At 40.9% G+C, this 21435-nt stretch overlaps 1 protein-coding gene across 1 annotated transcript in view; it reads left to right on the plus strand.

Moving 5' to 3' along the window:
• Positions 1-251: 251 nt before the first annotated feature.
• Positions 252-21435, plus strand: part of LOC308132005 (chromodomain Y-like protein 2) — a 33345-nt gene continuing 12161 nt past the window's right edge. Inside the window, exons 1-2 of the mRNA XM_080498940.1 lie at positions 252-362; positions 18997-19603. Coding sequence (XP_080355066.1) covers positions 339-362; positions 18997-19603 — 631 coding nt within the window. The 5' untranslated portion in view covers positions 252-338. The remainder of the gene's footprint in view (positions 363-18996; positions 19604-21435) is intronic.

Below are 21435 nucleotides of genomic sequence, written 5' to 3' on the forward strand. Positions count from 1 at the left end.
GGGCTGCAGCAGAGCCGTGCGGTGCGGAGCGGAGCGCGTGCAGACCGTCAGGCTGCGCGTTCTGAGCCGGGGACTAATTTCCAGCCCTCCACTTGGTTCTGGGTAAACAGCACCGCCCCGATGCTTGTTTGTTTTAAGTGTGGAGCGATCCATCGCGGAGCGCCGGGCTCGATTGACACTGCCTGCTGATCTGCTTGCTGCGGATTGCTCAGAATAACAAGGCTGCTCGCTAATTCCCGTCCGCCGGGGCTTTCTCCGAAACACCGACGGAGTACACGGTCCAAAAACAGCCAACGAGGCAGGCAGGGACGCCGCGCCGCCGTGCTCCGCACCCCGCTATGGCTTCAGGAGACCTTTACGAGGTAGGATGACACCCTGTCCGAGCGAAATGGCATGTAATATTGACGAATAATGGAATTAGGAAGTAAAGGGAAGGGCGTCGCGCATGTATAAAAGCGGTGTCCTAAGCCCTTTAACAGGCGAAACTAACCCGTCTCCACACCAGGCGGCTTGATCCACGCTCGCATACTTTATGTCGCTTCTGCTCGACTTTGACATAATTGTTTGGCGGCTGCGGTGGATAGATGAGGTGTAATTTCACGCGTTGAACTCCTCAGTCTGACGCCGAGTTGAAAGTCGTGGTAAAGTGACAGCAGCGCGCAGCGGACGGACGGACGGGCGAGCGGGCGGGCATAGTGAATAGCTCCAGACGGAGTGATGGGTTCTGGAGGTGCGCATACATGCTCATCACGGGTTTCTTTTTTTTTTTTTTTTTTTTACTGCACTTTCACAGCACACTAGTTTAGTTATACCTGGAGTGAACAAGTATACGATTGCCTGGATTTGTAAAAAAAAAAAAAAAAAAAAAAAAACTCCCACACTGCTGGGCGTAAAATAAAGTTGCTCAAATGGGTGTCAGGAAGGTCACTCTGCCCTCGTACACACCATCACCCTGGAACCGGTGCCAGATATTGAAGCTCAGTTCCTAAATCAGCTTTTATCTAAACAGACACTTTCGTGTCACTGTGCCAGTGTGGGAGGATGAGCCCTCACTCATAAAAGCTCCCACTACATTAACCCCCTCCCGACTTTGTCTCGCAAGTAATTTGTTGTTGAATGCAAGGTTTTCAAACACATTGTTATGACTTATTACTATTAACAGACGTTAGGTCCTATTCTTCTCATGCTGGTTATACTAGTTCAATTTTAACTTTACTCTGCAAGTCTTGTCATAATTATACTTGTGCACAAGTTTTGCCGTTTTAATCTGGTTTAATTTTCATTAGGGCTGCACAATGTATTGTAGATTTATCCTTATAACAATACCAACATGTGCAATCTATATTTACAAGCTGGACAGAGCTGCAATAAAGGATGTTTTCCAAATGCTTAGCATTTTTGCTTTGCCAATTAATAATGACATAATTGCACGTAGAAAGTAGTGAATCATTTGCAAGAATTGTGTGATTAATTGATTAAAAATATGTATTCAAATGACCACAATTAGTTCCTATCTAGTGGACAAATTTAAATACAAAAAGATATAACATCATTTACAAAAGTGTTGTCGGAAGTCATATTGTTCAATATCCTCAGTAACATTGCTGTCATGTGTTACGTGCCTGGCGAAGAGAGCCAGGTGGAGGTAGAAGATTAGAGAGGCTGGACAGTTACAAAAATAACGTCAAGTAGCCATAACGGCAATGACCATACAGACACATCAAACATGCCGTGAAAAAGTCATTCTGAAAAGGAACGTGGTTCCTCCGAGTGCTCAAATAGATTAGATTATCAGCTCACAGCAGGGCCGGTGTGGGACCCCGGCAGTGTGGTCCGCTTCGTCCTCGGTAAAGGTTAAAACTGTGACACTGAAGGTCAGCTCTCACAGTCACAATTTAAAAAAGTTTTAAACAAATGTGTCCGTCCAAGGAAATATTTCCTCGGATCCCCGAATAGATATGGAAACCACAAACTAAAGTCCAAACTGGGAAGGTTGAGGGTTTGAGTCCGGCCTGAAGCGTTCTTTGTGGAGTTTGCGTGTGCTGTGTGTGAATGCGTGGGTTCATTTGGCCTCAAATTCATGCATTTGAGGCCAAATGATGACGCTGTGTGTTTGCCCTGTGATGGCAACCTGTCCAGAGTGCAACCCTCCTTTGTCATTGGTCAGCTGGGGTCAGCTCCAGCCCCTTGTGACTCAATTGGATCAAGCAGTATGGAAGACGGATAGATGAGGGCTGTGTTAATCTTGTTTCCAGATGCTGGGTTTTTGCTGTTGTTGTAGCTTACATATTCTGGTTCAACGTAAGCATTGATGATAGGCTTGTCTCCGGCAACATTTGTGAGGCAGTGCACTTGTTTCTGCTGCTTTATCCATGACTGTGTTATAGTTTGTGGGCATTAGGATTTCCATTTCTTTGCACATGAACACAAAAACCTCCAAGTACTCCTGAGTTACTGAGCTTTGTAACGTGCCATTAAGAGCACCTTCAGGGTTTTCAAGAGCAACCTCCCTAGCAACCTGAGTGATGGAAACTATCAATAGAAACATAGGCATCAGCCCAGTTACATGGTAAGCATCTGTAAGGAGGTTATATCATGTGTGGAATGGCAGGTCCTCCTCCTTATGCTTGTTTCACAGGTTCACTCTGCGCCTCCACGTTTCTGCGGTTCATCCTCACCAACGCTGTGTAACACTAACACAGGTTACTACTGTAGTACTTGTATTTCATCCATACCAACTCTCACAAGTCTGATGCGCTGGGGGGAGAAATCACTCAGATTGTAGAACTTTACATTTCCAAAAAAAATTAAAAATGTATTCATTAATTTTTTGGCCAACCTGCCAAAATACAAATTGGTCACTGAATACCCACTTTATAAGCACTCTCAAGTATTGAAGCATGTTTTAAATACCTGAGATAATTGGCAATAAGTAATTGCCTTTTTTTAAATTAATTTTGATAGCACATATACATTTCTCATTTTCTTTATAAGGTATAACAACGATTGCTCCTCATCCTGGGAACATGATCAACTTGCAATTTTGTTACATCATATTGTCAATGAGAGGATCAATATACTATATTTTGCACAAGACCAAATCAATATATCCATCCCATCGCTGGCTCCGCCTCTGCAACCATGTGCGATTTGGCTGTTGTTGATTTCACTCACTGTTACTTTCAGTTTTGACTTACAATGCATTAATTTAGCTGCTTGTACATTGACTTCATGCATTGGCAAACTGTTGCGAAAAATGTTATTTGTATTGTTACAGGTCCCAGTGATATTGTTTAGTATTTATGGCTGCTGAGTTGGACAGAAAACCCTGTCTACGGCTGTATGTTGCGGGATTGTATTTTCACCTCAAAGAAGAGGTGCTGAACAATATTGTACTTTTATTTTTAGTTTGCCGGCCCCAGATTGAAAAATGCTTCCTGCTCACTGTTGGTTTTGTAAGAAATCTGCTTCGTGTTTGCCATGAAGAGCCATCACCAGTTGAGTGCCTCAGTGGTTTCTCTCTGCTCACATAACAACAGTTTGTTGACAAGTTGATGCTTTATCGCTTTTAGATGGAAATTACCAAAATGAATCATCTGGAAATCTGCTGAGATTCATGACAAGTACTTATGTAGAGTGTGCATAGTGGAGATGCCATTGTTATTTAATTAGCCAGTTTGGCTGTGAGGAATTGTTTTGTTTCATGGTTCTGCAGAAAATGGCCGGGAAAATAAGATATTATTGTCAGTTCACTGTCATTCATGTTTTGATGCATATGGATTTGTTATGACAGGTTGAGAACAACAAAGAGAAGTGAGGAAATATAATACCATTCTGCTTTTGCATGTTCTTTGTTCCTTTCTTTGAGGAAAAACACAACAAGATGGCTCAAGCAGCATTGGGGTGCACTCTACTACAGGAAGGAGGAAGGATTCACACAGTCACCAGGATTTCACAGCAAAACTTGATGAGTTGAGAATAAGACTGGATATTTTTCAGTGGGGAGGAAGCTGTCTGAATCGCACCCAGGCTTACTATGAGGTGTTTAAGCTTTGCTTTTGGATCTTTTGGAGTCCTCAAGTTAGAACATTTATCATTTAGGTCTGAGACGTTGAAAAGTCAAAGACATAAATCAATCAGTGACCTTCAGGCCAGAGTTTGGTTGGCTGAGACCAAGGTTGGGCATTGAAATTAGCTACTCTTATGTTGACCTTTCGAAGTTGGTAAGCATTAACTTCATGACTTGTATTATGTGTGAGAATTTGATGTTCGCTCTCTGAAGCCGCGGTCCCACTGCACTTTCTGTCGCGGGGCTGGGATGGGTTTTTTTGGGGGGGATTTTGTCGAGATACGAGCTGTTGAGTTGTATATTGTGTGACTATTTTCCACACACTGCATGTAGAATCATTATGGTAGGATTTGTACCTACACATCCAAAAATGTATGAAGGAGGCAAAACAGTAGAAATTCTAAACTCTGTCTCATCCCAGCATTCAGTTGTGTGTGCCGTACTTTTTCAAAGGGACTCTGATGGCTTTTTTTTTTTTTTTTGTACAAATCGCATTGTTCAAAAGGGTCGGATCAAACTCACTAAGTGCTGCGTAAGAAGCACTGGGAGGCTGTGGCTGGTGCTCCAATGTGTCGGGGACATTTGAAAATGTCATCCACATCTATTGCTTGTTTTAAAATGCCATCAGTAAACAAGGCCATCGGTATCATTTACAAAATGAAGCAAAAATGAAGCAAACGAACAAGTTGTGTTAAACAAACATTGTGATGTTGAAACGACTGGAAAAGTAACCTGTAAGCGCTTTTGCTAAATTGCCGTGTTTGCTGAGCTGTAAAATGCAAAGAAGTGGTGGAGGTTTCGTGAATGAGGAGAACAATGTAAACTGACAAAAGAGCAACTGGGGTCCGTTGCTCAACAAATAAGCTCTCTGCTCATCTTCATCTCACAGATTGAAACATGGTGCATACAAGAGATGAACAAAGAGTTGTTCGAGGTAAATGCTCTGTGAAATTGTATAAATGCAATGCAAAGGTGTATTTCAGGATTATAGTTTTAGACTAAACTAGAATTATCCCCCATATCTGCTGTTTTAATAACAAATGTTGTCCTCGTGATAAGATTTGTTGTCAAAGTTTCTTTCTTTTTTTTTAATCTCATTCAGGAAAAACATTTTAAAACATTCTCTAGCTGTGGTTTTCTTGAAGTGCTTTGGTGCAGACAGATTGCAAATATGACACAAATCATTAGATCGATGAGATTTTCCATTAGATGGATGTTTTAACCCAGTAAAATCTTTGTTGCAACCGTGTTGTGATGCGGCATCCTTTTTAGCCGCCCAGAAAACGGGTCCACTATCTTTTGTGTAAGATTGAATCTTGATGCCTTTGTTGACATTTTCTGCGCAACATGACACTGAACTTTTCAACCATCCAGTAAAATATTAATTACAATATCAAGTTGAGTGACTGGTATAAATGTTAACTCTGTCATTCATGGCTTTGGTGAGCCCAACATTACATGGGAGGCTCTTTGTTGTACATAAACACCTCAAAAGCTGTGGTCTTATGTAATACAGTGGAATGGATTCATTGATAACTAATGTCACGGTGTTGCAGCCACACACAACCTGAATTTCACGTATTGGACGACTGCTGTCCCACTATGCTGCTCAGTGCCTACAGGTAATTACATCCAATGGAAATACAATCCACACACAAGCAATTGTTAACCTATTTCCATGGAGCTTAATGCTCGACTACATCCATGTGCCGTTAGCTTCTTAATACGTGTAGCGTTTCAGTGTCTTGCCCAAGGACACTTTGACATGTGGACTGCTCGGGAATTGAACCAGCCACATTCCGGTTGAGAGATGCTCTACCAACTAAGCCACAGCCGCCCACATAGATAACAGACTGGCAGCCCTGCATACCAATCACATGACAAACGCATTTTTTGAATGGCACTTGAGCTTGAGTGCCATTTTTGTTGATTGACTCATGCTGACACTGTTGTTTTCTCCAATTTAACTGACGCTGTCATATGTAGTCAAAGTCGTGAAATTCCCTCCATCCATCCATATCCTATACTATTTAATCCTGTGCAGGGTTGCAGGGCACTGGAGCCAATCCCAGCTCACTATGGGTGTGAATAGGATACACCCTGGACAGGTCACCAGTCCATCAGAGTGCAAACACACACAGTCACATTCACACTGAGGGGCAATACAAGGTCACCAGTTAACCTCACATGCATGATTTTGCACTTTGGGAGGAAACTGGAGTACCCAAAAGACACCCACTCACACACAGGGAGAACATGCAAATTCCACATGGCAAGGCGTGGTTGGTGTTGGAACCTGGACCCGGACCTTCTCACTGTGAGGCGAGAGCACTAACCAGTATGCCAACATGCATCCTGTAATAAAATTAGTGATTTGATTGGTTTATTGCTGAATTTGATTGCTTCAGAGCTGGTGGAGCTGGAGTCTGTCTCAGCTCGTGTTCGGCTATGGTCAGACTATACTTCTCAGGCAGCATGCACATTGCACGTCTTGGCGCCCAGATAAGATTTGCTGCTAAAGTAATTTTTTTTTTTAATGTGTGGTCACACATTTTTTTATTTTCCCCCCGTTGTCCTGTTTGGCAGCTTGGGCAGACACTATGATGTGATCGAGAGCCTTACGGTGTTAGAACAGTTTTTGCTCTTGCGACAGGAGGAGACTAAGAGTCTCCCTGTGTTGCTGCCTTTATGAAAAGCACACGCATTCATGTCAATATATAAAGAGCTCTTTAACCACATTTTCTTTGAAGGTTATGGATTATGTATAACCATGTCAAGAAATTTCACAATGGCAAACTATTTGGGGCAAAAATCTGCTTATATTTGGTCATGTGATCTGGAGGGAATTCTGATGACAGAATTCAAGTGTCTAAAGCAATGGCGGTTGGTGATGCATTTCCTCGGTGGGGCTCTTTAATAATATTCGATTTCAGCTAATGCTAACTTCATTTAAATACAATGTGTTTATAAACCACAATACAACAATCTTGCCTTATTTAGATCGAGAGAGGCCGTGATAAAACATTCTAGTTCTTTTAAACACTTAAGACTCTTTTTATTAACATACTTGTAAACAAATACAAGCCGAAGCTTCATTAGTCCTCTTTAGAAAATGAAAGTGTTTTGTTGCTGGTTTACTTGACATGACAGATTGTCTGAGTTTAGGGAAAACAAAAGGTATATCAAGTATTTTCAAACAACACATCAATTCATCTTTCAAAGCATTTTAGAATACTTTGAAAGAAACCTGAAAAAAAAATAAGAAGTGCAAAATAAACAGATTTTTTTAAGCTCTTAGATTTTCAGTCATTAATAAATATGATTGATATCTAAACATTTCTAAACAGAAACAAACCTGGACACATTTGCAAAATTCTGAACACATTTCTGTTTGTGTACATTTAAAAATAACTATTATGGAGAAAGTTGAACTTGACCTGCAGCTTTTCAGCCAACTTTCTCGTTTCAAACTAGTAAGTCAGAAGAGATGTGACAGAGTTAATAACCGAGAGATATAATAACAGAGAGTCACCACTTGTTGTCTTCATCTCAGAAACAAACCAGTACTGACTTTAAGCCAATCACTGAGCCATGGGCGATTTAAAAAGCGCCCCAAGTCTCAGACGTCAAATAACACTGATCAGTTTAATTTCATGTCAGTCACTCGGGTGTTAATCAGTAATTGGTAAGATCACTACTAAACCCTGCCTCCTCACGGCGGCTTTCCTCATCACCCCAGGGTACACACACACATACACACACACACACACACACACACACACACACACAGAAATTAAGAAATCCTCTCTTTTATTGAAAATTATCGGTAGAAAATTAATCGAAACACTTCAGGGCCCGTTGTTAGCTTGTTGGCATAAACAAATGCTTTCATGTATTCTATATTTTAAAAATATATTAATTCCTTTTGCTTCCGGGGGGGGGGGGGGGGGGGGGGCGCCCTCTATTGACCAGCTGCCACTGGTCTAAAGTCAGAAAATAGTATCATAAATTTGATGTTCATTGAGGTGGACTTGCAGTAGATTTGGGAATCCAAAGAGGATTGTGGTGTTCAACTACAATGTGTCAGTGAGCATAGGTAAAGATCAAGCTGTTTTAAACAACTGAGGCTTCAGATTAACACGTCTCAAATAAACGTAAGTCGCTGCTTATGTCATCTGAGCTTTCCGTATTTTCAGTTTGTTTTTTGTTTTTTTCATCTTTGCATTTTAAAAATAATTCAGTCGTGGTTTTAAAATAATGTATTGATGACATCAATGAAATTGATCAATGAAAGAGAAAATGTAAATATTTCTGTATTCTTCAAAAGTAATTACGTTGAGAAGTAGTTTTCCATGAGAAAATCTCACAGTTATGGACATTGTCACCCATCAATTGCTTCTTGGTTCAATGGGATTTGACTTGTTCACATTACTGAATGTGAAGTAAAATCCTGGTATTTTAGCTTTATAATTGAGAATCTAATTTCAGGTTTGAAGGATTGCTACTTAAGTACATTCTTGGTGAGGTTGTGATGGGCCCTGAGTGTTAGATTTACTTGGGGAGTACGAAACGTGTGCTGTGAATTCTTCTGAATTTATATAAGCAGTGTAGAATTGAGTGCTTATATAAAGGGAAACAAAAGCTGCTTAATACGTAGTAACTGGATAAGGTAAGTGAAGGAGTGTGTTTAACAGCAGGATTATTTCTCCAACCAGGTGCTTCTGCTCGAGGCACAAACTTTGTGTTTTGGGGAGGGAATGGCTCACTCAACACTGTGCCAGCTGCCACACTATTCGTCCGGCGTTTCAAAGGGCTTTGGTTGTTGGGTTTGCATGCACTGTGAGGTTACTTCCTTGTCTGAGTTGGAGTGATGCAATCTGTGTTGCAGATGCTGATGCATACTCGGTGTAACTGGCGGTGTGTGGTCAGGAATATGCTATATCGCCTCTGCAACCATTCAGAAAACTTGTGTCATCTTGTGGACTACACAACTCCTGTCTTGCCATCTTTGTCCGTCTTGCTCGGTTTCAGCCTCAAGGGGCACTGAAATAAAGTTTGTTGGCTCAGGGATGAAAAGCCCCTCCATTCCCTAAGCTCACACCAAAATAGCATTATTAACTTAATTTCTTGTGGCTGCAACTTGGACTGTCTATCTACTCTCTCCGGTCCTGTGTCTTTGCCTGTATGCAAGTCTGCCATGCTGTTAGGTGTGACCCCGTTTTCAACTGGCAGCATGTAATTGTAATTGTAATGTAATTCAGTGTCACACCCCAAAAGTCCTCCGTCCATCACTGTTCATGCCTGGTAATGAGTTCAAAGGTGCAGTAAATCATGGTCAAAACTATCTAACCATTTGTGGCTGAATATACAGTGAATGATGTCAGCCCCCCCCCCCACCCACCCACCCACCCACCCAAATTGAAATGAATAGGGTTATCTCGTGAATTTTGCTGTCAGTGAAAGTCTGTTCTACCTTATGAAGAGACATTGCTCCGGCAGAGTCTAACTCAAGACCGAACATGGATTTGTTTTGTTTGTTGGTTTCACTCAAAGCTATATTTGTAACATATACCTATTTATAATGCCACTGTAGAAGTGGGGGGGGGGTATATTTTGTTTATTTATAAGGCAAAATAAATGTCTTTGGAGCAGACATACAGTCAGGTTCATTGGTATTTGAACAGTGATGTGATTTTGAATCTGCACACGCAATAAAGAAAACATGGAGTTTTCACTCATGAAGTATTTAAAGTTCAGCTAAAAAATATAAATGTAAATAATATATAACGCACATAGAAGTTTCATTGTAATCTCAGTTTCCACAAAGATATTCGACAGTGACTCATTACTTGAGTAGATTTTAATACAAGTACTTAATTTCTCTTATGCAAGTGTTTTTTTTATGCCTATTCTCTACTTTTCATTGAGTAATATCATGCTAAATTAACAATATTTTTACTTTTTTCGTACTATCCCCTGCTCTGACGTGTATGAACAGTCTCCTTGGAAAGCTTATTGAACACAATGGGTCACTTCATGTTGTTTTTAAACTCGAGTCAGCATGAAGCTGCATAAACTACACATGATGTAAGCTTTTTACGTAAGATTTTAATTGGGCGTTCTTTTCAAATGTTTTTTTTCTGTGTTTGCCCTGTGATGGACTGGCGACAGGCCGAGGCTGCCCACGCCTGTAGTTAGCTGGGATTGGCTCCAGCACCCAGCAAACCTGCACAGGAAAAGGCGGTACAGAAGATGATGAATGGATTTATGACTTCCACATAATGAAGAGTATAAGTTTGGTAGATTCTTGCCAAAGCACAGCGCTTTACACAAAACTGCAATTAACGTAGTTATCTGAAGAGGTGCCATTATGATGCGTGGTTGTAAATGACAGAGTTAATAATAAAACCGTGGGACATCCTTAAATACAGAGTTACAGCAACTCCATCGGAACAGTTGGCCATTTGTTTTAATTATCTATATTTCCTTGCAGTTCTTTCATTGTTTCTTCAAGAAATGAAAATCCTGCTCCGCTATGTTGAGTTCATGTTGCTGGACTTCCCATTGCGCTTAAGAAGGTCCAAGGTTCATTTTGTCTCTTGATTACCGCAATTCCATTTTCACTTGCTTCAATAAGACCGTCCTCGGCAGACTTCAGGTCATACAAAATTCAGCTGCAAGACTTTTGACAGGTTCGTCCAAAACAGCCCACATCACTCTCATCTCATCAAATTTCAAATTGACTTGAAAATTCTAATTCTCACTTCGCGGTCACGGTCATGCGCTTCAGTACACGGCTGACATGCTGTGTCCCTACACCTCAGGGGGCACCCTCCAATCTTCAGGCCAGAGTCTCCTGAAGGTCCCAAAGTCCCGCTTTAAAACCCGGGGGGGGGGGCTTGTCCTTTCAGGCTGCAGCCCCCAGGCTATGGAATGACTTGCCCCCGACCCTTCGCACTCACGATTCCACAAGGTCTTTTAAAAAGCACTCAAAGACATTTTTATTTAAGAAAGCTTTTGGCTAAATGCTTTTCTTACTTTGACTGTAATTTATGAAATTTGTATGTTCTGTTTTATTGCACCAATTTTATTTACAGCACTTTGTGATTTTTATCTGTGAAAAGCGCTTTATAAATACATGCTCTGTCTCATTTGTACCATGGTGGGCTGTGCTGTCAGATGTGAAGCATTTGACAGAATCTCAACAGAACATGAAGCACTGAACATGTCAGAATTAATTTTGCAACTTCTCTCTGTCGTGACCCAGGTCTATTGGCAGTTACTCGCATGCGCTTTCCATAACATTGCCTTCTTCAGGTTTGACAGTCATTGGAGGGAGCCGTTGGTTTATCCTCTCCTTCATGTCCTCAGTTGAAATCGGTGTGTACATTTTCAGAATTCTCCTCGTTTCATCTGTCCTTTCTGTTTATGAGTTTTACCAATAGTTTACAAGCAAACCAGTCTGTTTCTGTATTCATGAAGATTATATTTACATTACAGCCCACCTCCTCGTGATCGTGATAGGACAGTAATCTATAGTACGTTTTAGTTTTTCCCCTGCTCACATCGTTGGGGTGTGTTGGAGCACCAGCTTGTTAAAGGTCTGTTTCCGCACCAGGGCATGAAATGGACTGATTCTGTGTTGTCTCCTTTGACTTCCAGGTGTTTTACTATTGTTGAGCTTGCCAGTGCGTTTCTTCTATCTGCATATGTACCATAGTGTCGATTAGGTCTGTAATAAAACTTCAACCATATGTCTGATGCAGGGAATGTCAATCATATGATCAGGGCCCCATAACCAGCTCACCACCAGGAGGTTCCACAGGAGGAGCTGTCATAGTGTACAAATAACAAGGACATGCAGTTAATTTTTCAATAAAAGTACTAGGAGTAGCTGTTTATTTGTTTACCGTTTTAAGAGAAGCTGGCGTGCAGCGAGATCTACGCCAAGAGATCATTGACGATGAAGTGAAAACGCTTATTATTAGCAGAGTGGCATCAAAGCCAAATTGTGAGAGTGAATTTGAAAACACTTGCCTGCTGAAGGCTGTAGACCTTGTAAAAACTGAGAAATTAAAAGATTTAATACAAGACTTTCTTCAAATGCTAATGTACCAATAATTATACAAATCCGAGAAATCAGGCCAGTGCACAAGTGCTCTTGTCCAGTCAATCTTTGTCGGCTCATTAAGTTTGAACTGTTTAGGAATTGTACGGTAGGTCTCTGATGGTGTATTCAGAGCTTAATCAATGTCCCTTTGATGTTTTGAGCTTTGGGGTAAAATAGAACAACCACAGAGTCCTCAAAGCAGCTGCCGGACGATCTGAAAATGAGGCTAACCGATGCCTACAAAACAGTCAACAGATATCACGCTTTCCAGTTTGCAATTTCTACTGTCTGAAATGTCATTCAGATATGGCAGCTAAGGGGAACTGTGGAGGACGAGACGAGTTCCAAAAGACAAACAATATATTCAAATAAAACCAGACATCTGCTGGGAAGAAAACACAAAGCAAACCCCCAATAACACAGCCGAGGGGCTGCCGGGAAGACATTGGTTTATGCTGGGGGAGATGTGCACTGTTCACTGTGCACCACTGCTCCAGAAATAGTGTCTTCCTGAGAAGCAAAAGTTGCCTTTGGCCTTATAACATATCCCACGATATATTGTTTGCAAAGCCAGGGAAGGAACAATCGGCACTCTTGGTTTGGAGGGGAAAAAAGTTTCCGCATTTGATGAGAAATACCAACTTGCCAAGTCTTCACACTTAGTTGGAAGTTTGGCTGTAGGATTGTGGAGCGAACAATGGTACAGAATAGATAGGAGAGTTGATTAATCTAAATATCACCAAATTCTGAGTGTAAAAATGTCTTTCAGACGAGCTTCCAAAGTTTGGTTGAGGGTTTGTCTATGATAATAGAAGGTTTGTTGAAATGTTGTCATTACAATTGCCTTTTTGAAGCCCTGATGTTTCGTTCAATGTCCAATGTTATTTTCATCATGTTCTCATTAGTACGACGCTGAATTGAGTTGTCGAATCAATAACAGAGCTTGCTTTTCTCAAGGAAGTAAAACAAATTTAAACACAACTTCTCCACCAGCATGGTTTATGAGCTTCCATATACCAGTGTTTCCAAACCTTTTTCTTGAGGGACCCACATTTTTTCCATTGTCAAATAAGGCAACTCCACCACACCATGTATAAATACAAAACAAATAAATATATAAAAAGGTGAATGAACCCCATAACAGTACGTGAAATACAATTTCTTTGTTATATTTTATAACAATGTGTTCCTTTCTCTGAGGATAAACTCGTTGTGTTTACACAGTCTCAGGGTGTTTCTGGTGGATTGGTGCCACTTCATCTCGCTCGGATTCAAATTTACATTTGCCAGTTTTTCACCACAAAAGATGTATTCAGCTCTAATTTTGTTCTTTGCTTCTATGAAGCCATATGTTATGTAACTCTCCTGATACACTCTTTTTTTTTCTTCTTTTTGATGGATTCATCTTTCTCTTTCACCCGACACACCGCCCTTTTTACTTCGGTTGCTTACGGAGCGAGCTTGCCCTTGTGTATATTGAATACAGGATGTTTGTGTTCAACAAGCTCATACCTTCACAGTATTTGAAAACTTTTAAATGGTAATTTTAGAAAATGTATTTTAAAATAAATGTTTTTTAAAATGAATGCTTAGTTTTGTTTAGGCTTTTTTTTTTTAGTTTTGTGACAAAAATGTTAACTTGCATGCTTTTAAAACATTAAAAAACAAAAATTGTATAGCCCCAATGAATCTTTGGCCATGGGGTTCGGGTCCCTCGGGCTGGGAATCACTGCTCTATACATCTTTAGTCCGCTTCATCATGTTTAATGAAACCAAATTGAAATCAAAAGACTCCATCTTTGATTCATCTTTACAATATTCATTGATCCAAGCAGTGTACCCTATGCAGACTGTAAAACAGTAGTTAGAAATTTTTGATTTTTTTATGACACACGTCACCATTGGATCCATTGATAAAATGAATGGGTTCTTGCACATCTTCGTATGTTTGCATCATAACGTATACTACTATTTAGAGACTTGATTTGGACAGGAACACACACCTTTACCTTTATTCCATCTATTTGCAAACCACACTGTGTTGCAGGTGTAACAGGCTTGTGGGTAGAATGTGACAGTAGTGTGTAAAGGCAATCCATAGCGCATTGCTATTGCACTTGGAGTGGAGCATTTCTTCTACACAGGCTGCACTTGATCAGGCTACCTACTCCAGATGACAAGCCTTAAACTTTGAATAGCCTCACACTTCATTCACTGAGGATATTTTTTTTTTGGTACGTTTGTTAGTTATTTAAAGGGAAAACCCTAAACCCACAAATCATACTTTTACTGGAACTGTAAAATTTCTGGTTATAAATCTAAAAGAGCGCTAACAAAGAGCTGTGCTTTTGTCATGGAGGTCCGCCTATTCTGACCAAACTGGTTTCATGTTTGGTTAACCTTGTTCACTGAAACATTTACAACAGTGTTTATATTGTGTTAATCTGACACCATAATAAATTTGGAGAATTACTCAACAACTACTGATCAAGGCAAAAGCAAACAAGCATAGTATAATCTCTTGTTCAGAAAGGGTTGTCTGAAGGCATGGCAAAGTAATTTTCAGTGTTGAGAGTGCAGTCTAATACATTGATGGGGTTTTTTTTTTAGGTGGATATAATGTGGTGTGCTGTGATTTCTATTCGCAGTGGAGCTGTTTGCATACAGCAGCCCAATTCTCCAAAGTGAGCACACACAGACCCTGATCTACTGCTGCCCACTTCATATAACCTAATCAGCCCCTTTAAACGGCAAAAAAATGTCAAACCTCTGTGCTGTGCACACAAGTCTGTTCAGCTCTCTCATTTCTTTTCCTCTTTTCTCTGCATGTGTTAGTTAGGTGTGACATTTTCTGGGACTGTAATAAGCCTAATCATCTGTTCCGCTCTCTGACACCCCGGCGGCTCACCCATCAAAGGCTGTTTACTCCTGCTAATGCGGGCAGCACATCCTCGAGCATGATGAGCAGTTATTACGCAGCTACGCTCAAACTTTCAAACAATTTTCCATCAGTCTCGTCGCCCAAAACCATGATACTTCCAAATGGAGCACAGAGGCAAAAATGTACTAAAACTGCCTCATCTTGTCTTTTGTAACTCAAGAAAAAAAACCCTAAAGGCTGAAAATCTGTATTCACATTTCTTTTAGCAGTTAATTGGCTTGAAGAGATGACATCTCATGTTCATAGAACTATTGGAGGTTGTTATTAAAAATGCATTCCCTCCATAGTAGGCAGTGTTCCATAGAACCCCTAATAGAGACTTAATGTTTCATTCAATTTGTATGTTTCAAGCCTGACGTGTGTCTATTTGTGTTGGTGTTTTGAGTTTTTGAAAATGACAGATTCTGCAGTGAGCTTTATTTTTCACCCTAAATTGCCTGTATTCAGAAATGTGTATGCATGCCTATGTGTGTGGCTTGTTTCCAGGCTTGGTGTCTGGTTTCTGTGTGGCATTTGTATTTTCTCCCTTTGCCTGTGCAGGTTTTCTTCAAAAAATCTGTGTTGCTTTTTTTCCAGTCTTCCAAATACACATATTCGGCTGTGCCAGCGTGTGAATCACTTGTCGGTGTGTGAATAGGATGTAATTACTTCACTGTGTTGATTCTGTGATGGGCTGGTGACGTGTTTGGAGGTGTGGCCTTCCTTTTCCCCAGAGTTAGCAGTGATGCAATCCAACACCCAAGTTGGCAAAATTGGGTATAAAACATATTGTAGTCTGTGGCGGCTGTGGTTTAGTTGCTCGGGTGGGTTGGTGATTCGACTCCTTATCTCTTCCTGTCCTCATGTCTTGGACAAGACACTTAACGCCAAGTTGCTCTGAATTGGCCAAGCCCCTTAAATGGCATTCATCTCTATTATGTGTGTGAATGTGACAAGTCGAGTAAGGCTGACTGAAGTGGTGAAAATGTACCATATAGTCCAATTGAAGTCGGATTTAATGAGTATAGTATATTTTTTATATATTTATATAAAGTCAATACCTGGTTTCTACGTTGGCTGAGAGGTGAAAAACAATATTACAACATGTGAAAGGCTTTTACAAATTTCATTTATCTCATTTATCATTTATAATATCTGATGTCCATGCCCCACAAACATCGTAGAGACGGACCACGCGAACAACAAAACCGCATTAATTGGTCCTTATTTGGTCCACAGAACTGGCAAAACATGACTCGGTTGTGTTCCATCTCAGTCCATTAACGTTACCAAGTCGGATTTACCTGCTCCTCTTATCACTTTCAGGTCATCTCCAGACTTTTGCCCCTCCCTGTCCAGTAGAGATTGTATTTGTAAATGTATATCGTAGCTTGTAAAAGTGTTTTGCGTTTTGTTAAGTTGTTTCTCATCGAAATGTGAAAAATTGAACACAAGCAGAAGCTACGCAAATGGCACGAAGAGTTTGATTTAACTGATGGTAAAACACTCTCACTTCACATCCCGCACATTTTACTGTGATGATCAATATTCCCAGTGTTCCCAGTGAATGGGTTTCAAGTTTGTTCTGCAAAAATAGTTGTCTCTTGGAATGAGTGATTCATTAAGTTATGGAACGTAAAAACCACATTGCATCTTGAATCTAATCAACACCTTTGCAAATCAAGCTAAATGCAATCAAACTGAATTGCAAAGTAATGATTCCCACTCTTATTGTTTGGTTGATTAGTCACACACAAAACGACTTGACAACGCCATCGTGGTTATTAGTCTGTTTGCAATGAATGAAATATGCATCATTTATGCACAACAAGTTCAGTGTTTCTATTTTTGTAATTTTTGTAATAAGAAACATGGAATAAGAAATTGTTAGCAATCGTTCACATTATTTAAGGGACATAATTTCACAATGAAGAAGTGGAGAACATATGACATAATATTATGACACAAAACCAATTACAACCTTGGTCGACTTCCATCAAACGGTATACAATATAGATTTCTTTGAAAACTTAAATTTTTGAATCGGAAGTATTAGCACTCAACCGATCATTATGTAATTTGGTCTACGTTAAAGTCCACATTTTGTAATGCCTGCTGCTTTGATGTTTTTAATGTAGCTCTGATATGAAGAGGTTGAAAACAGTAATTAGCCAGAGGAGAAAGTACAGGCATTCATGTTCAAAGATAGAAATTCAAAGTTTGTCAGACAAAATAAATACTCAAGTGAAGTGCAGGTACTACTATCTCTGCGATTGACTGTACGAAAATTTTAGAATATATCAAAGACCAAGACCCAAGACAAACTTGAGACCATAGTTTCACCAGTCTTCACCAGCACAACCTCTCAGCTTTTCATTTGGATTTACATTTGAAACATTGAAGGAAGTGGACTTAAGCCACCCACCCCTATACTCGGCTTATCCACGGATTTCTCCACTCGCTCTCCTTTTCAAGAGGAAAGCTTTCAACAAACACGTCAGCGAAGTCGGATAGGTCTGAATGTGAAAAGACAGGAAGTCCACCATCCATATATGAATAAACCAGAGAAGGGACGTGCCCTTCCCAATTCACTCATATCATACCCTGCTCATGCTCTTTGAGGTGCATCCTTGTCATCTGTGCAACAGTGAAGTTGCGCATTCCACATGGCTATCTTGAGGCAATAAAGCCAATATGTGATGCCAACCAACAAAAGGTCTACACGAGTCGCACTTTAGTTCAGTGTTTTCTCGTTGGATGAGCAACACAGCATTTTATTTATATTGATGCCGGAGTGAAGTTGTTTGTTTGTTTGTTTGAGTTTCTAAAATGCTGGTTGCAGTATCTCCAAGGTGGAGCAGAAAATATTTAGATGTGTGGCGATGTGGACTTCATCGTGAGTTTTTCCATGGACCGGCAGATCATATTATATATTTATTAATTTAAAACATGAGCTGTCAGAGATTCTGTCCGAAGCTTCAGCTGTCACTTTCCACTTTTTGTTGCAAAGTCATGCTACAAAACCGTGCAGGACATTTTTTGCATGAGTTGATCCAATTATTACACCTTATTGTAGTTATTTGTACAAATTATGTATGAGTTATTTGCATGTTTCTATATGAACACAGTAGGACCAAACATACACAAAGGTCACATTTAGATTTTAAAGAGGGTTTATTTATTTATTTCTTTTTTGCTTCATGTTTTGCTTGTTTTTCTAAATGGCATCATTTCTGATTTTAACCTTCATTTCAGTCTCTCAAACTCCATTTTCACTTTTTGATGCACTCATTTTGTTGCCTATAGTATATATTATTTGTATTCTATTTTAGGCGATACATGTCTATTCCATAAGATGGCAAGCGAGATGAAATTTCAAGATAGTAGAATTGACAACAAAGCTCACTTTGACTAGATTTTTCTGTGCCGTGACTTTTAAGTTCCTCTAAAGCAGCTCCTGCAGTGTTCATAATGTGCCTTTTAGCTTCAGCCTGGGTTGTGTTGGTTTTTAGCTCCTGTGAAGCACGAGTGGGTGGTTGACAAAATGAGCCATCCTAGAAATTGCAGAAGAAACCAAGAGAGTAGTTTTAACGTATCACCACGTGTAAAGCCTGCAACAGGGAAACACGCTTTAAAAATTATAGGTTGAGTCCCGAATCTCGCCAAAATGAAATTCATCTGCTCATGATGTGATAAAACCACGTTTTATGTTCCTTTTAAAACGCTTTCATCCCATTTTTGAAGGTTAAACGTGTTTATCGAGAGCGGTGTGAGCGTCTGTGTTTGTCACATCAGTTGCATCTAATATTCAGTGTGTTGTTTTTAGAATGAAGGAAAGATGGCGGTACCTGTCAATGATGTGGTCTGATTGCCGTCTCCTCTGTGTGCTCCCTTCAGGTGGAGCGAATCGTGGACAAGAGGCGAAACAAGAAGGGTAAGTGGGAGTACCTGATTAGGTGGAAAGGCTATGGAAGTAAGGAGGACACATGGGAGCCTGAACACCATCTGCTGCACTGCGAGGAGTTCATTGACCAGTTCAACAGCTTGAAACTGCACTCGCACAAACGGCCCAAAGTCCCAAAAACCCACGGGGAGCCCCTCGCCAGCAGCTACGCTACGGCAACAGACAACTCCAGAGCTCGGTCCGAGGCACGGAAGAAGAAAAGGTCCTTCGGCCCGGCTGTGGGGGTCAGAGTCGGAGGTGCTCTTGCCATTGGAAGTGGAGGGTCTGGGCCGACTCATAAGCAGAGGAAAGTGGGTTTAGGACCGGGAAAACACACTCTAGGGGACAAAGTCAGCAAAACGATGACATACAAGGCTCCTCCAGTCGGTGGACCGCATTTTGTTCCTCCACTGAGAGTTCCTCATAACGGACTCCAGAATGGAGAGATGGATTCCATCGTGTACCGGACGGCAGCCAGGTCGCACAGACTGCCCTCTGACGGAGTGGAAGGAGAAGTTGGACACGCGGACACCAGCGGACAGCAGTTCACCGCTGAACTAGGTAAGATGTTGAGAGAGCAAATGCAATGTGAAGGAGAAAATTAGTGATGGGTTTTGGATATCTGTGAATCCCCCCCCCCAAAAAAAAATAAATAAATCAGGATATCATTGAAATGTTAATTGTTTTCTTTTTTTTTTTTTTTTTTTTTATTATTATTTTTAAATACTTTACAGTCATTCCAATTTGCTGTTATAGAGAAAATAGAAAAGCCCAACATTTCCACATGAGCAAGCAGGTGTGTTTGCGACTGTGGAAAGGAAAAACTCCCTCAACAAGGAGAAACCTTTGCAGAAACCAGACTCAGAGGTGGCGGCATTCTGCGGACCGGTTGGGGTGAAAGGATAGAGGAGAGGAGAAGAGAGGAGAGACAGAGAAAGGCTTGGTGAAACAAAATAAATACAAAAAATACAAAATACAAAATACATACAATACCCTTGTTAGTGCTACATACTATTTTTTTTTTTTTTGATAATACATTAACCATAGTGATCTAAATATTTTCCAACTGCCATGAGATTAAGACCAGCCTGAGCAACAACAGAGCAAAAGACCTAAATAATGACAGCAATTATAACAAAAGCAAAAACAAAAAGGACATAGAACAAAAATAAATAAATAAAACAAACAAACAAACACAACAACAACAAAAGCAAACAACAACTTGGTTTTGATAATTAAACAGAACAATCTCGTCAATGAGGAGTGGAAGTGTGTGTGTGTGTGTGTGTGTGTGTGTGTGTGTGTGTGTGTGTGTGTGTGTGTGTGTGTGTGTGTGTGTGTGTGTGTGTGTGTGTGTGTGTGTGTGTGTGTGTGTGTGTGTGTGTGTGTGTGTGTGTGTGTGTGTGTGTGTGGTTTGTCCTCTGGATGTGAATGGAACTGTTGTGGGGGGGGCCGCAGCACCACCCCGGAGCCCAAGGCCACCAGGGCCGGACGCCGCCACTCCGGCACCCAGCGACCCGCCGGATCCAGGGAGGCCCCGACAAACCCCCCCGGAGAGCCACGCCCCAACCCGGAAGGCACCAGATGGAGTGCGCAGAGAGGACCCCCCCCAGGCCAGAGGGGCCCACAGGAGAAGGATAAAGGGCGCAGAGCCCCGGGCCCCGACCGAGCCGCCAAGCCGGGACCGGCCAGTGCAGCGCCCCCAGGCCACGCGGGCAGGGAGCCCCCCCGGCCCCGACAGCGGAGCCCGCCGCACCCCCGGGGGCCATCCCCCCACCACCCCCCCAACCCCCGGCGGGACAGAGAAGGCCCCAGCCGTTAATTGTTTTCTGAGTAATTTATATACCGATGACACAAAGAAAAAATAGTTTTGGAAGTGTTAATTGTTGTGATTATGGCCTCTGGTGATGAAAATCAGAAAAAAACATCCAATCTTGTGACATATTCTATTATTTTGAGAAATTGTAATTTAGATTTTCTTGACAAATAAAACAATAAAAACTTAATTATTTTAATTCCAAATTCACGATTTAAGTTTTAATTCAATTATGGGGAAACAAGTTTTTCTTTTGTAATATTTTTTTTCGATACATCTGCATTGATTCTCAAATACTGTAATATGATAATTACATACCAAGACAGATTTCATATCCCGAATATAATCTCTTGATATGACTGAAAGCCAAACTCTTTGCCCATTTACAAAGTTTAAGGCAAGTTTGTTCAACAATATTCAAATTGTCGAGGCGACGGTGACATTTTGGTAAATACTGAGCATGCTCTGCACCCTATAAATGACTATAGCAGACGATCATCTATTATCCATCTGATTAGATATACTGGTAAACTCTCTGGAATGCCCTTGGCTTATGGCAGAAAAGTGAATATTCTAG

The sequence above is a fragment of the Blennius ocellaris genome (assembly GCF_963422515.1).
Source record: "Blennius ocellaris genome assembly, chromosome: 1".
Lineage (NCBI taxonomy): Eukaryota > Metazoa > Chordata > Actinopteri > Blenniiformes > Blenniidae > Blennius > Blennius ocellaris.